This window comes from Perognathus longimembris, chromosome 17, assembly GCF_023159225.1.
Source record: "Perognathus longimembris pacificus isolate PPM17 chromosome 17, ASM2315922v1, whole genome shotgun sequence".
NCBI classification, from domain to species: domain Eukaryota; kingdom Metazoa; phylum Chordata; class Mammalia; order Rodentia; family Heteromyidae; genus Perognathus; species Perognathus longimembris.
Window position 1 is genome coordinate 40465799 of NC_063177.1, and position 13348 is coordinate 40479146.

At 51.0% G+C, this 13348-nt stretch overlaps 2 protein-coding genes and 1 pseudogene across 2 annotated transcripts; 1 reads left to right on the forward strand and 2 right to left on the reverse strand.

Moving 5' to 3' along the window:
• Nucleotides 1–370: 370 nt before the first annotated feature.
• Nucleotides 371–1271, reverse strand: Ppy (pancreatic polypeptide). The gene is made up of 3 exons (XM_048367068.1): nucleotides 1081–1271; nucleotides 518–589; nucleotides 371–395 (listed from the first exon to the last, which is right to left on the reverse strand). Exons 1-3 carry the CDS (start codon nucleotides 1269–1271, stop codon nucleotides 371–373), a joined length of 288 nt encoding a protein of 95 aa, XP_048223025.1.
• Nucleotides 1272–5647: 4376 nt separating this feature from the next.
• Pyy (peptide YY) lies at nucleotides 5648–6246 on the reverse strand. The gene is made up of 3 exons (XM_048367067.1): nucleotides 6059–6246; nucleotides 5869–5952; nucleotides 5648–5722 (listed from the first exon to the last, which is right to left on the reverse strand). Exons 1-3 carry the CDS (start codon nucleotides 6244–6246, stop codon nucleotides 5695–5697), a joined length of 300 nt encoding a protein of 99 aa, XP_048223024.1. The 3' UTR covers nucleotides 5648–5694.
• A 3973-nt stretch (nucleotides 6247–10219) lies between these two features.
• Nucleotides 10220–11313, forward strand: LOC125366393 (annotated as a pseudogene).
• Nucleotides 11314–13348: the final 2035 nt, after the last annotated feature.

Here is a 13348-nt window from a genome sequence, read left to right on the forward strand (position 1 = left end):
GGCCACCGATCAGGAAGACCTAGTGAGGCTGCCACAGTACTGCATAGTGGCTCCCTGAGCTTTGGGGAGTCCCTGCCTCCATTGGGGACCACAGCTTGTCCTCTATGAAGTGAGGCTGATGTATCAGGCAACTCCAATGCCCCAACAGACATTCTGCATCATGTATAGCAGCCCCCTTTCCACTTTGCCTCCCATCTCCATTTCCTGTACACTGACCTTCTACCCCACAGAGACAATGAGAGGCCATGGTTTTGATTTGCTTTATTTAGCCCATGTAGGAGCAGGGAGCATGCTTTGGTCACAAGCCAAGGGTGCCAAGGAGAGAGCAAACTTGGCACTGCCACAGAGTCACAGGAGACAGGAAGAGGTGCTACAAATCCACTGGGCTGAGCCCCCTGTGAGGAGAAACATAAACTGACAGTATGCTGGGCCACCCTTGAATCTTCAGGAAGACTGTCCTGGTCCTCCGTTCTCCTTCCCACAGCCCCATTTTCATCCCCGGGGAGCTGAAACTTACCTGGGAGCAGCTGTATGAGAGGTGTCCCAATCCCCAAAGCCCAGCATGTCCTCCTTTTGCCTTTTCCCATACCTGGAGAGAAGCAGCAGGCAGGGCAAGCATTGTGCCCAGATGCCAGCTCACCTGCCTCATGCCCCCCCATCCCCCCTACTGCCTGAGGTACACAGGCCCAGGCCACTCAAAGAGACACTTGTCAGAGCCATGATGACTCACTCCTGTAATCACTGAGACCCGGAAAATGCAGATTCAAGGCCAACTCAAACAGAAAAGTCCAATGGACTCCATCTCCAATTAACCAGCCATGGCTCAAGTGGTGAAGCACCAGCCATGAATAAGAAAACTGAAGCAGAGCTCAAGGCCCGGAGTTCAAGCAACACACACACACACACACACACACAGAGAGAGAGAGAGAGAGAGAGAGAGAGAGAGAGAGAGAGAGAGAGAGAGGAGCACTGCTTTCCTAAAAGCAGGTCTGGAGGAACTACAGCTAGGAGTGGAGTCATGGTCGGGAATTCAGAGGGCCAGGCCTCAGGGGCTGGGATCTCTCTCCCTCTGGTACGTACCTAGGCCGGGTCAGCATGTTGATGTACCTGCGGAGGTCGCTTGCATACTGGGCCATCTGCTTGGGTGTAGCATTGTCACCTGGGTACACAGGCTCCAGGGGGGCTCCCCAGGCACCAAGAAGCGGCTGCAGCAACAGAGCCACACAGGTGGACAGGAGTAGCAGGGACAGGCAGCGACGTGCAGCAGCCATCTGAGGAGCTAGGGGACATCTGCAGATGTTGCTTTGCCAGGAAGCAGGACCTGACCACCACCCCATCCTCCAGCCCTTCATTGTCAGCTATTTCTCCAGGCTGAGCCTGAGAGTAAGGGACAAAACAAGGGATCGCCAGCACCTACCACCACCCACAGAGGGGGAGGGGACACATGGGATGGACTTGAGAAGCCAAAGACAGAAATCCATGGCCATGTGGGTCTAGTTCCCCTCCGTCTGCTTTGTCCAGCTACAGAGCGAGACACAAGAAGGGCCTTGGGTTTCTTAAGGCTCTCAACTCTGCAAAGCGGTAACTTCTGTTACAGCCTCAGGAGGCCCCCCGAGGCCCCGACAGGCTGAGCACTCACTTACCCTGAGTCCTGAGTGAGTGAGTATTGGACCAGGCGGGCACGTACTGCAGGCCAGATGGGTCTCCCTGTCCTCAGTGAGGCCCCTTTATAGTCCTCAGCCTCCCCCTAGAGTCCCCGCCTCCTGTCAGCCTCTCTCTCTCCCCAGCCCTCACCCGCCTCACTGTCTCCCTGGTGCCCACACACCAGCACTGGGGCCGGGGACAGGAGGGGGCTGAGCAGTGTTCACCGAGCCAGATTGACAGCAGAGTGGACAAATCGGAGCACGATCAAAGTCTCCCATGAGTCCATCCTCCTTTGGGCACCAGAACCAGTTTGGCTCATGAAGGGCAAGGTTCTTGGACTTGGCCTTAGACACCGCCCCTGCCTCCTCAAGTTCAGCCAAGTCACCACACAGATTCCCTCAGGGCACAAGGTTGAGGCAGGTGCTCCAGAATCCCAGAGATGAATGTTGGAGCCTCCGGCCTTTCCTAGAATAAGTGACAGGAAAAGAACCTCGGGTCTTCTTCAGATGAGTAGAAAGAGTGGGGACCCAAGCCGCATGGAGAAACTCAGTTGATGAGCATGTAGCTCGCAGAGTAAAAGGACTAAGGGGTTCACTATGAGGTGCCCACTCCCCATAGCCATTTCCTCTCCCACTCTGGAGCCCCACCCCAGGAGTGTGCCAAAATCCAGCATCATTTGTGGAGTCTCAGAGCTGCCAGTTCAGCCACCTTGATGGATCCCTACAGCAACCATTTCACTGACTCAGACACTGAAATCTGCTCTGAGATGTGAACTATCTGACCCCAGACCACGCAGCCCGTCCACGGGAGATCTCAGTTTGAAATAAAGCCTTACCCCCAAACTTGCCCTTCAACATATTGCTTTCATTTCCAGCCTCTTAACTGAGGAAAGGGAGGCCTGAGGGGGGAGGAAGTGGAGACTCATTCTTAACACCCCCAATGGCTCAAGTCTGTCTGTGAATCCCACCCCCACTGACTCTGGCCCCATCCCCAGCAGAAGCCTCTGAGTCTTCCTTCTCAACATGCCTACCTAACCCCAAACCCTTCTTCCCCAGCTCAGGAAGGGGCTGTCATTGGCTGTGTCCACCTTGAGGCTGTGTAGGCAGCATAGGACCTCCGTCTCCCATCAGAACAGCAGGATGCATGTGTGGGTTGGGGAGGGGAGGCATTTGGGGAGTGGAGGAGAAAGACCATGCCTAATACCTGTGAATCTGGAATGGTGGGCTTAGGGGTCAGACAGGCCTGAGCCCAAATCTTACCTCTGCTATTGGCTAGCTGTGTGGACCTGGGGACTCAATCCCATTAGCTGTTCTATGGTAAATTTCTCTCCATGTTCAATTGATGTGGGACTCATCATATCCACCTAGGCACTTCTCTGTGCCTGGATTTTCCAAAGTACAAAACAGGAGAGCTTTGCTGTTGGCAGTCAATCAGGCCAAGCAGCCTCAGCTTCGGCAGGTAAAGGCTGAAGCTGCCACCAGAGGGCGCCAGGCTCCAGGCCTGGTTGAAAGCGGGGGAGGGGGCCTCCAACAGGTTGGGAACCTGCTATAACCTGTGCTGGCCACTGGCTTCTTCAGGACTCAAGTCCACTAGCTGGTCTGTGAACCTTGGAGCTGGCTCAGGTGCCAGAGCCATTTTTATAGTTCTGTCATGTCACAGAGGTAAACCAGCTTTGCCAATGCCCTGGCCAACCCCATGTCCTGTAGACCGGGAGGAGAGTTCTGGCTAGTGCTGGGATAGAGCACGTGCTGAGCTGGGTGCTGGTGGCTCACACCTATAATCCCAGCTACACAAGAGGCTGAAATCTGAGGATCGAAGTTTGAAGCCAGCCTGGGCAGGAAAGTCCGTGGAGACTCTTAACTCCAACTAACCAGCAAAAAGTTGAAAGTGGAGCTGTGACTCAACTGGTAGAGCCTCAAGCAGGAAAGCCTGGACAGTGCCCAGGCCCTGAGTTCAAACCCCAGACCAACAAGTAATAAGACTGGGAGTGGGACGCCCCAGAAACACCTGGGACCACAGGGTGAATGAAGACTGATGGAGAAGCAAAGGGAAGAGGGTCACCTCCCCTCACCCAACATGCTGTCAACTCCTTCCTGCTCCTGGGGAGGGAACCAGAAGCAAAATGGGATGGAAAGTTCTGGAAATATGGCTTAGCAGTAGAGCGCTTGCCTTGCATGCATGAAGCACCAGAAGTGGTGCTGTGGCTCAAGAGGTAGAGTGCTAACCTTGAGTGAAAAGAAGCCAGGGACAGTGCCCAGGCCCTGAGTCCAAGCCCCAGGATTGGCAAAAAAAAAAAAAAAAAAAAAAAGGGGGTGGGGGATGGAAAGTGGAAAAGCAAGAGACTAACTCCAACCTCCCAGGACTGGCTTCTGTGAACTGCTGTCTCTAAAGATATTTTAATGCTGAATAGAGGGAAAAGGCTCTGGGGGTGGGGGGGACACCTGGCCCAGGATCAGACTTCACACAGGCAGTGACCTGATCCAAGCCCTCTACCTACCTGCTGTGGTCTACTGAAGGCAGGCTGAGGGGAACACTGGGGAGGATGAATGGGGGGAACCCACAGGTCCCGACCATAGACAATGTTCAAGCTGGGCCCTCCCCGAGAGAGATGACACAACCAGCCCTAGAGTCTTCTCTCCTCCCAGGGTCATCTAGCTGTAAACAGTCTTGCAAGGCCCCCACCCTCCAAAAAAAGGATCTGAGAAGGAAGAGTGTCAGAGGATTCAGGTTGGAGCCCAGCTTATACACCCATAAACTTATTTATTTATTGCCAATCCTGGGGTTTGAACTCAGGACCTGGGCACTGTCCCTGAGTTTCTTTTGCTCAAGGATAGCACTTTACCACTTGAGCCACAGTGCCACTCTGGCCTTTTCTGTTTATGTGGCACTGAGGAATTGAACCCAGGGCTTCATATATGTTAAACAAGCACTCTACCACAAAGCCACATTCCCAGATCTTATTTGTTTGTGTGTTTGTTTATTTTGGTGACAGTCCTAGGACTTGAACTCAGGGCCTGGGTTCCGTCTTTGAGCTTTGGTGCTCAAGGCTAGTGGTCCACCACTTGAGCTACAGCTCCACTTCTGGGTTTTTGGGGGTTTTTTTGGTGGTTAATTGGAAATGAGAATGTCACAGACTTTCTTGCCCTGGCTAGCTTTGAACCACAATCCTCAGATCTCAGTCTCCTGGGTAGCTAGGATTACAGGTGTGAGCCACCATTGCTGAGGCCCTGCAGCGCCTTTATATCTTGGTCTCTAGTGGGAGAGGGGGAGGGGAAACACCAGAGGGTGTCCCTATGGCTTTGTCAGCAGAAAGGCACAGTCAGTAACCAATGCAATGAGTGTGCTTTGAAGAGGAGACAGCACTTGCTGAGGCAAAGAGGGCTTCAATGCTCCTATTGCCCCTCCTACTCAGGGGATAGGGGACTTCAGATATGATCTACCTCCTCTGCCACCTCACCCCTCACCCATCCCCAATGGCTCTTTCTCCCCACCCCATCTTAACCTCCAGCTACTACTGCCCTGGGAACTAATAACAGCTCCTCAGGGAGTCTCCCTGAGTTGGTGCCTGAATCCCCCAATCCCATTCTGTGGTCTTTATCTTGGTGGAGCTGGGCAGTTCTATCCCCAGCTACCGTCCTAGGCTGCCTAGCCAGCTCCTTTCCAGACCTTTCAAGAACTCTCACCTACCCCTCCCTCACAAGGCCTGGAGCTCCTGCCATTGGGTCCTTTGTCCAGTGTCTTATTGGGGCGCTGTCCAGCTCCAGGCTAGGAGCAGAGGGAGCCCTTCTCCCAGGCCCCACTTTGTCTTGTTACTTCTCTGGCCCTGCTGAAACCACCTCCACGCAGGAGAAAGGAAAGGAAATACAAATACATTGCGCTTTGTGAAATTTGCTCTTTATTTGAGGGTCAGGGAGGGTTACCACACAGCCCTCCAGCCCAGGGGGCAGAGCAGTGGAGGGCGCTGAGAAACGGGCACTGGGTCTCCATCCTGAACCGAATATGCCAGTGATCAGTGCGGTTCACACATCTCTCAGGAGGCTCAGGGGGTCTTCACCACGGGTGGGCGCCTTCTGGCCTGCTAGAAGGAAAGGAAAGAATTGGGTTCGGGGAGATGAGGCTGGGGAAGTCGTGCGTGCAGGTGCCAGGGCGGGGTTCCGTGAGCCAGGTCACCCCAGGGACCAGCATGCGTGGTCAGTTGAGGGGGGTGTGTGTGTGCGTTTTTACCGCGACCTGGCGAGGTGGTCCTCCTGGTCACTGGCCAAGAGCAGCCTGGAGAAGGGAGCATCCGGGCTGTCCCGTTTCCCATACCTGGGGGCGGGGCCACAACGGGGCGTGGTTAGAGCCCAGGTAGAGTGGGCGGGGCCTCCGCCCGCCAGGCCCGACCCCGCCCCCCCACGGCCGCGCATGCGCTCACCGCTGCCGGGTGACCAGATTGAGGTAGTGGCGCAGGGAGGCGTAGTAGCGGCTCAGCTCCTCGGGGGAGGCGTCTTCGCCGGGAGCCTCGGGCTTGGCGGGGTAGGCTTCGACCAGCGCCCCCAAGCAGGCGAGCAGGGCTAGCAGCACTGTGGCCATGGCAGGCCACGGCCTGAGCACAGTCACCATCTGGGAAGGGCACAGGGGAGCCGGGGCCATCCTGAGTCCCGACCTTCGACCTCAGGCTCCCGCGGTGGGGGGGGGGGGGGCCTTTCAGGGCCCGGTACCCCACCCGCCACAGCCTCGCTGTGCATTCCTGGGCACCACACCACCTTTCTGTCAGCATCCAAGAGCCCCCATCTCGTGCCTCCCCACTCCCTCTGCAGCCCAAAGCAATCATGGAAGATTACTTTGACCTCCCTGCTCCTGGATTTCTTCCCAACTCTGGCGGCCCCTCTCCCCTCCAGCTCCCTGCTCCTCCTCAGCCCAGCCTCAGTTTCCCCACAAAACAGCTGGGTCTCAGACATGCTCAAGCCCTTAGGCACTCACAGCGCGCGCAGGGAGATGGGCGGGAGGTGGAAGGCAGGGCAGTGCCGAGGGCTGGATCGATAGCTGCAGGTCGAGCTGAGGCCTCTGTCAGCGCTGTCCCTTCTTTCGGGGCTTATATCCCCTGGCCTGGGAAGGGAGGGGGAGCCCAGGGGGGAGGGGAGCCAGCAAGGAGGGCCCTTCCTCCTCCCTCCCTTCCTCCCTCCACCCCTGCCATTGCTGAGTTTCCTCCAGCTAGTACGTGATGTCTCGCCATGCAGGTGCAGAGGGGGCAGCTGCAAGGCTCAGACTCAAGGTCCCACTGAATGGGTGCCTTGTCTGGACCTCTGGTTCACCCTAGGGCCGCCTCCCACACCTCAGTTGCAGGTCTAGCCTCTTAAGGAAGCCTTTGGATCCAGACTCCAGGGGCATCCCCTCGATGGAGGGATGAGATTCCATCCTCCCTAGCGGGTCCTAGGTGGGGGTGAGGAACGGCAAGGGCAAAACTTTTCTCCAACCAGCAGGACCTGGGACAGCTCCTTCCAGAGCATACGGTTCTTATCTTCTGGGCCTTAACACCTTGGAGAAGGGCCCTTGAATGACAGGACCTGGGGTTGGGTGGTGGCTTTCTCCTAGAGGCAGGGATAGGAGCATATGACTCAGCCCCTGATCTTCTATGATGTCCTGGGGAGAAGCTTCTCTGGACACCATTATGTCCTCTCTCCAATAAGAGCTGAGGAAACTCAGCACTTGAGAAGTGGAGGCAGAAGGATTGTAAGTTCAAGGGTAGTTTGGGCTACATAGAGAGACTTTGTCTCAAGGGCTGGGAATGTGGCTTAATGGTAGACTGCTTGCCTAGCATGCATGAGGCCCTGGGTTTGATTCCTCAGTACCACATAAACAGAAAAAGTGGAAAGCACAAAGAGGCTCAGGGACAGCGCCCAGGCCCTGAATTCAAGTCTCACAACAGACAAAAAATAAAAATAAAAAGGTGGAGGAGGAGGAAGGCAGAAGGAAGGTAATCCAGTCTCCAGTATCAGCTGAATGAACCACCTGTGCATACAGCCCGGTAATTACAGATCCTGGTCCAGACACACATGCCTGGAGCTCCTACTCCCATCCGGGTGTCATTCAGAGGGCAGTGGTGTCTTTTGCAACTGTCTCAGCCTGTGACAGCCTCTACTGGATTCTGGAGCCAAGTCCTGCTTTGAAAGCCTCCGAAGGAAAGACAAGGGGACTAACACTTGTTAGGCATGTACAGTACTCTTGAGTAGTCCCATATCCTACCCAACAAAGCCATGAGAACACTGAAACACTGAGACATCAGCCAGGATGCAAACAGGAAATAGAAGATGGCTATACACCCAGGAAGAGGCACTGTCAATCCTGAAGATAGACAGGCTCCACTCCTGGCATGGCTCTGGGTCCCAGAGCCAGTGTGGGAGCAGGAGATGCATGGCTAAGTCAAGAACCACCACCCACTCTAAGAGACCAGTAGGAGAAGGACTCCAGACTGTCAACCCCTTGAGAGCCTCCTCACCTCACCAAGAAAGAAAGAGAGTTCTAGAAAGTCTCTCATAAAGCTCTTTCCAGATCCATTTTCCTGGTCTGGCCAGAGCCTATACAGCTTCCTTCCCCAGGAGGCAGGAGGAGCCATCTTGCCCAAGTCCCTGGCTCACAGCCAGCACCTCCACCTTCCAAGACAGATGGCCCTCGGTGCTATTTTTAGAGCTCTCCTGAGATGAAGAGTCCAGGGCTCCCTCAATCACCTTTTTATAGTTCAATCATCTGCATTCTCAGGAAATGGATCCTTATCAGCCAGTCAGGCTTTGTGCCCCCCCCCCAACCCAAGAAACACCTGGGTGTCCTGTTGAGCAGAGTCAGAGGAGGGAGGAGAAAAGTCATTCTGCTTAGGGATCCTGTGTGTCTGAGGACAAACCACAGACCTGTCCTCAGAAACCCCAGTCTCAGGAGAGACATGGCTATATCCTTGGGCACCCCCAGTTTTAGGAGATCTCAGAAAAGATGCATAAAGATAAGCCTCTGTCTTCGTTGGAGAAGAAATGACAGGAATAAAAGAATTCTGCATCTCTGTGGAAAGAGAAGAAATGATGTCCACACCAGAACTGTGAGGCCACTGGGAACCTAGGGATCAGGGCCCGAGCCCAGGTCCCTGCAGGCTTTAAGTGACAAAGATAGGGGAGGGGAACATTTGATTTTTTTTTTAACCCTGCAACAATTGCCAGGAGTGTAAGAGGTGTTTCTGGTGTACTAACCCCAAAGAAAAAGAGGTGAAGGATGCCAAGCACGGATGGCTCACACTTGTAACCCTAAATACTCAGCAGGCTAAAATCTGGGGATCACAATTCAAAGCCAGCCTGGGAAGACAAATTGAGATACTCTTATTCACAATTAACCAGAAAAAAAAAAACACCGGACATGAAGGTATAGCTCAAATAGTAGAGCACTAGCCTTGAGTGAAAAAGCCAAGCAAAAGGTTGAGGCCCTGAGTTCAAGCTCCAGTACCAGCACACATTCCCTAAGTGAGGGAATCCATCATCCCTGGGTCCCCTCCCTCCCCAAGCCTTGTGATATGGGGTCTGAGGACAGATGACAGAAAAGGAGAAAAGTGGAGATGCAAAGAACATGGGGAAGGCCCAGGTTCAGTGTCCAATCCCTAAAGAATCCACTCCCATGTTCAGCTTCAGAGTAAAAGTAAACAGGAATACAGATGGCCCCCGCAGTGCCGACTGGGAGACCCCCATCTCTTTACAAGCTTAGCCTATCCATCATGGCCCCCTCCCTCCAATTCTACTCCCCAATTACAGGGCCCACAGATGGCTTCATTAATCACCACCTCCTCCTGGAAGGTTTTATTAATTGGTTGATTAGTAGGGAGGAGGATGTCTGAGCTCTGGATCAATGAGTTCAGCAGCTCCCATCCACACGCCCACCAGTACCATGCCTCATGACTCAGTGACTGCGAGGCACCTCTGGGAGCTGGCCGAGGGGAGGTGGGGGGCTGATGCTGACATCTGCGAGGGGAGAAACTTCACAACCAAATGTTGCTGTAAACTTGTGACTGGGACCTACCCTTCAACTTGTCCTCAATGGGTAGAGGGACAGAATCACTTGAGTATTAGTTAGGTGTAGTGGCTCACACCTGTAATCATAGCTAGTCAGGAGGCTGAGATCTGAGGGTCACGGTTCAAAGGCAACATAGGTAGAAAAGTCCATGAGATGGGCTGGGAATATGGCCTAGTGGGCCTAGTGGCAAGAGTGCTTGCCTCATATGCATGAAGCCCCAGGTTTGATTCCTCACCACCACATATATAGAAAAGGACAGAAGGGGCGCTGTGGCTCAAGTGGCAGAGTGCTAGCCTTGAGCAGAAAGAAGCCAGGGACAATGCTCAGGCCTTGAGTTCAAGACCCAGGACTGGCAAAAAAAAAAAAAAAAAAAAAAGAAAGAAAAAAAGAAAAAAGAAAAGTCCACGAGAAACTTATATCTAGTTAGCCAGCAAAAAAGCCAGAGGTGGAGGTATGGATCAATTGGTAGCAGTCCAGCCTTAAGTGAAAAAGCCAAGCAAGAGTACAAGGCCTGCCCGCCCTGCCCCGCAGTTCCCGCGTGCGCTGGAAGATGGCAGCGGCTGCCGGGAGGTTGCTCCGGGCCTCAGTTACCCGACATTGCAAGCACCATCTCTCGGGGAATTTCTGCCTCTGCAGCCCTTAGGCATGTTGCTTCTAGAAGAACTTGCTTGACAAACACATTGTGGTCTGGCTCTACTCAAGCAAAATTCTCCTTTAGTACTAGTTCCTCATCCTCCTGCTGTTACCCAACATGCACTTTACTTTAAAGGCACAGCTGTTGTCAATGGAGAGTTCAAAGAGCTTAGCTTGGATGACTTTAAGGGGAAATACTTGGTGCTTTTCTTCTATCCTTTGGATTTCACCTTTGTGTGTCCTACAGAAATTGTTGCTTTTAGTGACAAAGCCAATGAGTTTCAGGACGTGAACTGTGAGGTCATCGCAGTTTGGGTGGACTCCCACTTTAGCCATCTTGCCTGGATCAATATACCAAGGAAGAATGGAGGCTTGGTCCACATGAATATCGCACTCTTGTCCGATTTAACCAAACAGATTTCCCGGGACTACGGTGTGCTGTTAGAAGGTCCTGGTCTGGCACTCAGAGGTCTCTTCGTAATTGACCCCAATGGAGTCATCAAGCATCTGAGTGTCAATGACCTGCCAGTTGACGGGAGTGTGAAAGAGACCCTCCGCTTGGTGAAAGCATTCCAGTTTGTGGAAGCCCATGGAGAAGTCTGCCCAGCAAACTGGACACCAGATTCTCCTACAATCAAGCCAAGTGCGACAGCTTCCAAAGAATACTAAGAGAAGGTCCATCAGTGGATGATCTGTGTGCACCTGAAGCTTCACTACAGAAAAGAACCTCAGCTGGCACCCTTTTAGCATTTCAAAGATTATTTATAGAAGGAAAAACCCAATCATGCTTGTATTTATAGATATTACTCTATTTTTTTTAACAAAGAAAACTCTTGTTTCCATTTCCTGGAGTGATACTACTCTTAATGTTTTCTTTTCATAACACTGGCTAAAACTGTGTCCAGGTAATCCTTTATTGGCAATGTCATTATTGATTATGTCTTCAGTGGGCAAAGGAAACGCTTTCTCCTTACCTTCCAGACCTTTGCTGCAGCAGCGTAACACGAGCACCGAATGCTTCTGATCAAGAGTCCTGATTTTTCTTCTTGAAGTTTTTTGTAGTAAACTAAATTTCCTCTAAGACAACATACCTTTGTGTTGTTAGGCTCTGCTGTCTGAGCTAACTCAAAATGGATGTCTATGTGATGGAAACAAATGTGAATCCAGACTAAAACACGGTAGCATCGTGACTGAACTGATCATGCATGACCCTGCCCCTGAGGTTTATAGTTTACAGTTTCACTAGCTGACTTAGTTCAGTGTGTATTTTCAGATAATGATTAGATGTAATTATAAAGGATGCATATTAAATCCAGAGATTGAACTTTTTTCATAACATTAACATTTATTGTTTTATATGAATACTGTATTGAACGCCCAAGCACTCAGTTTACACACAGAAATTATACAATTATATACCGCTTCACAAAGGCAGTAAACACATTACATTCTACAAAATCTACTTTACAGAAATTTAAAAATTCTAAATATCAAAAGATACAGCTGAAGAAACAGGTATAAATTTGGCAGCCAGTAATTTTGACAGGGAGGTTTGCAGCTTACATGACTTTAAATATGTGAATCTGAAAATATTGAATTTAGAGTAATCATTGTGCTTTGTGTCGATCTGAAAAATCTAACACTGGCTGTCGAAGAAGCATGTTCAAAAATATTTAATTCCCATCAAAATGTCATACACCTTATGGTAGCTTCTGTGTACCCTAAAAGCTGTAGTCATCCTAGCTAGCTTGGGTACATTACTAAAGTAGTATGTGGATCCTTCCAGTACTGAGGTGTTTCGTACCATTGACATTTTCATACTCCAGAATAATTTAGAAAGAAATGTGTAATATTCACAAATGTTCAGAAACGCAAGCAAAAAGTTAAGGAACCTGTCCAATTCTGAGAGATGGTCTCCTATTAGCTTCATAAGCGTTCATCCTACAAAACAGCAAGCTATGTTTGAACACAATTTCCAAGATAAAGCACATTTCCTCATAAATAAGTCATTTTCCCCCTCAGGCCCCTCAGAAATATACAAAAGAATTTTAGTTTGAACAGGTCTCCTGGAATGTGTTTAAAACCTGGTATTTCAACAGACTTAAGATGTCCAGGGTTTCACAAGGACCAGATTTTTTTTTTTTTTACTCAGAAGAAAAAGAAAATGTCTTCTGAAAGAGGCGAACTCAACGGAGATTGAATTTTGATTCAAGTGCTTGACGTAAAATATATCATGAAAATAAACATACCTTAAAAAAAAAAAAGAGTACAAGGCCTGGAGTTCAAATCCTAGTACCAGCACTAAATAAATAAATAAAAAGTCAGCCCGCAAACAGGGCTGGAGGTATTTGTCTAGCAAATACAATGCCTTGAGTTCAAGCCCTGGTACTGGCAAAAGGAAAGAAATGTGAGCATATTCATTTTGTCCTGAGCACAAATATCCTCTGGCTTAATTATGTTCTGATCTGGTTCTTGGCATGGCACTGAGAAATGAGCTCATCCCTCTACAGTGTCATTGGCCACCTTCAAGGAGGCGGGACTTATTTCCCCATTTCCCAAGAGCACTGCGAGGAGGGCCCGCTTAGGACGGGTGAGTGCATGATGCCCATGGTTGCTGCTCAAGCCATACTGAACCGTGGATGCTGCTTAAAGCTGGCAGGTGAGCTTAAGAGATAGTGATGTTGTCGGGCACCGATGCCTTGTGCCAGTAGTTTTAGCTACTCGAAAGGCTGAACTATAAGGATTGTAACTCAAAACCAGCCCACACAGGAAAGTCTGCAAGACTTATTTCCAATTAACCACTATAAAAAGCTGGAAGTGGCACTATGGCTCAAGTGGTAGAGCACTAGCCTTGAGCCCAAAGAGGCTCAGGGACAACACCCAGGCCCTGAGTTCAAGCCCTGGGACCAAGAAAAACAAACAAAAACAAAAGACACCTTGAATTGGGGGCTGGGAATGTGGCTCAGAGTGCTTGCCTAGCACGTATGAAGTCCTGGGTTTGATTCCTCAGTACCACATAAACAAAAACAGCCAGAAGTGACACTGT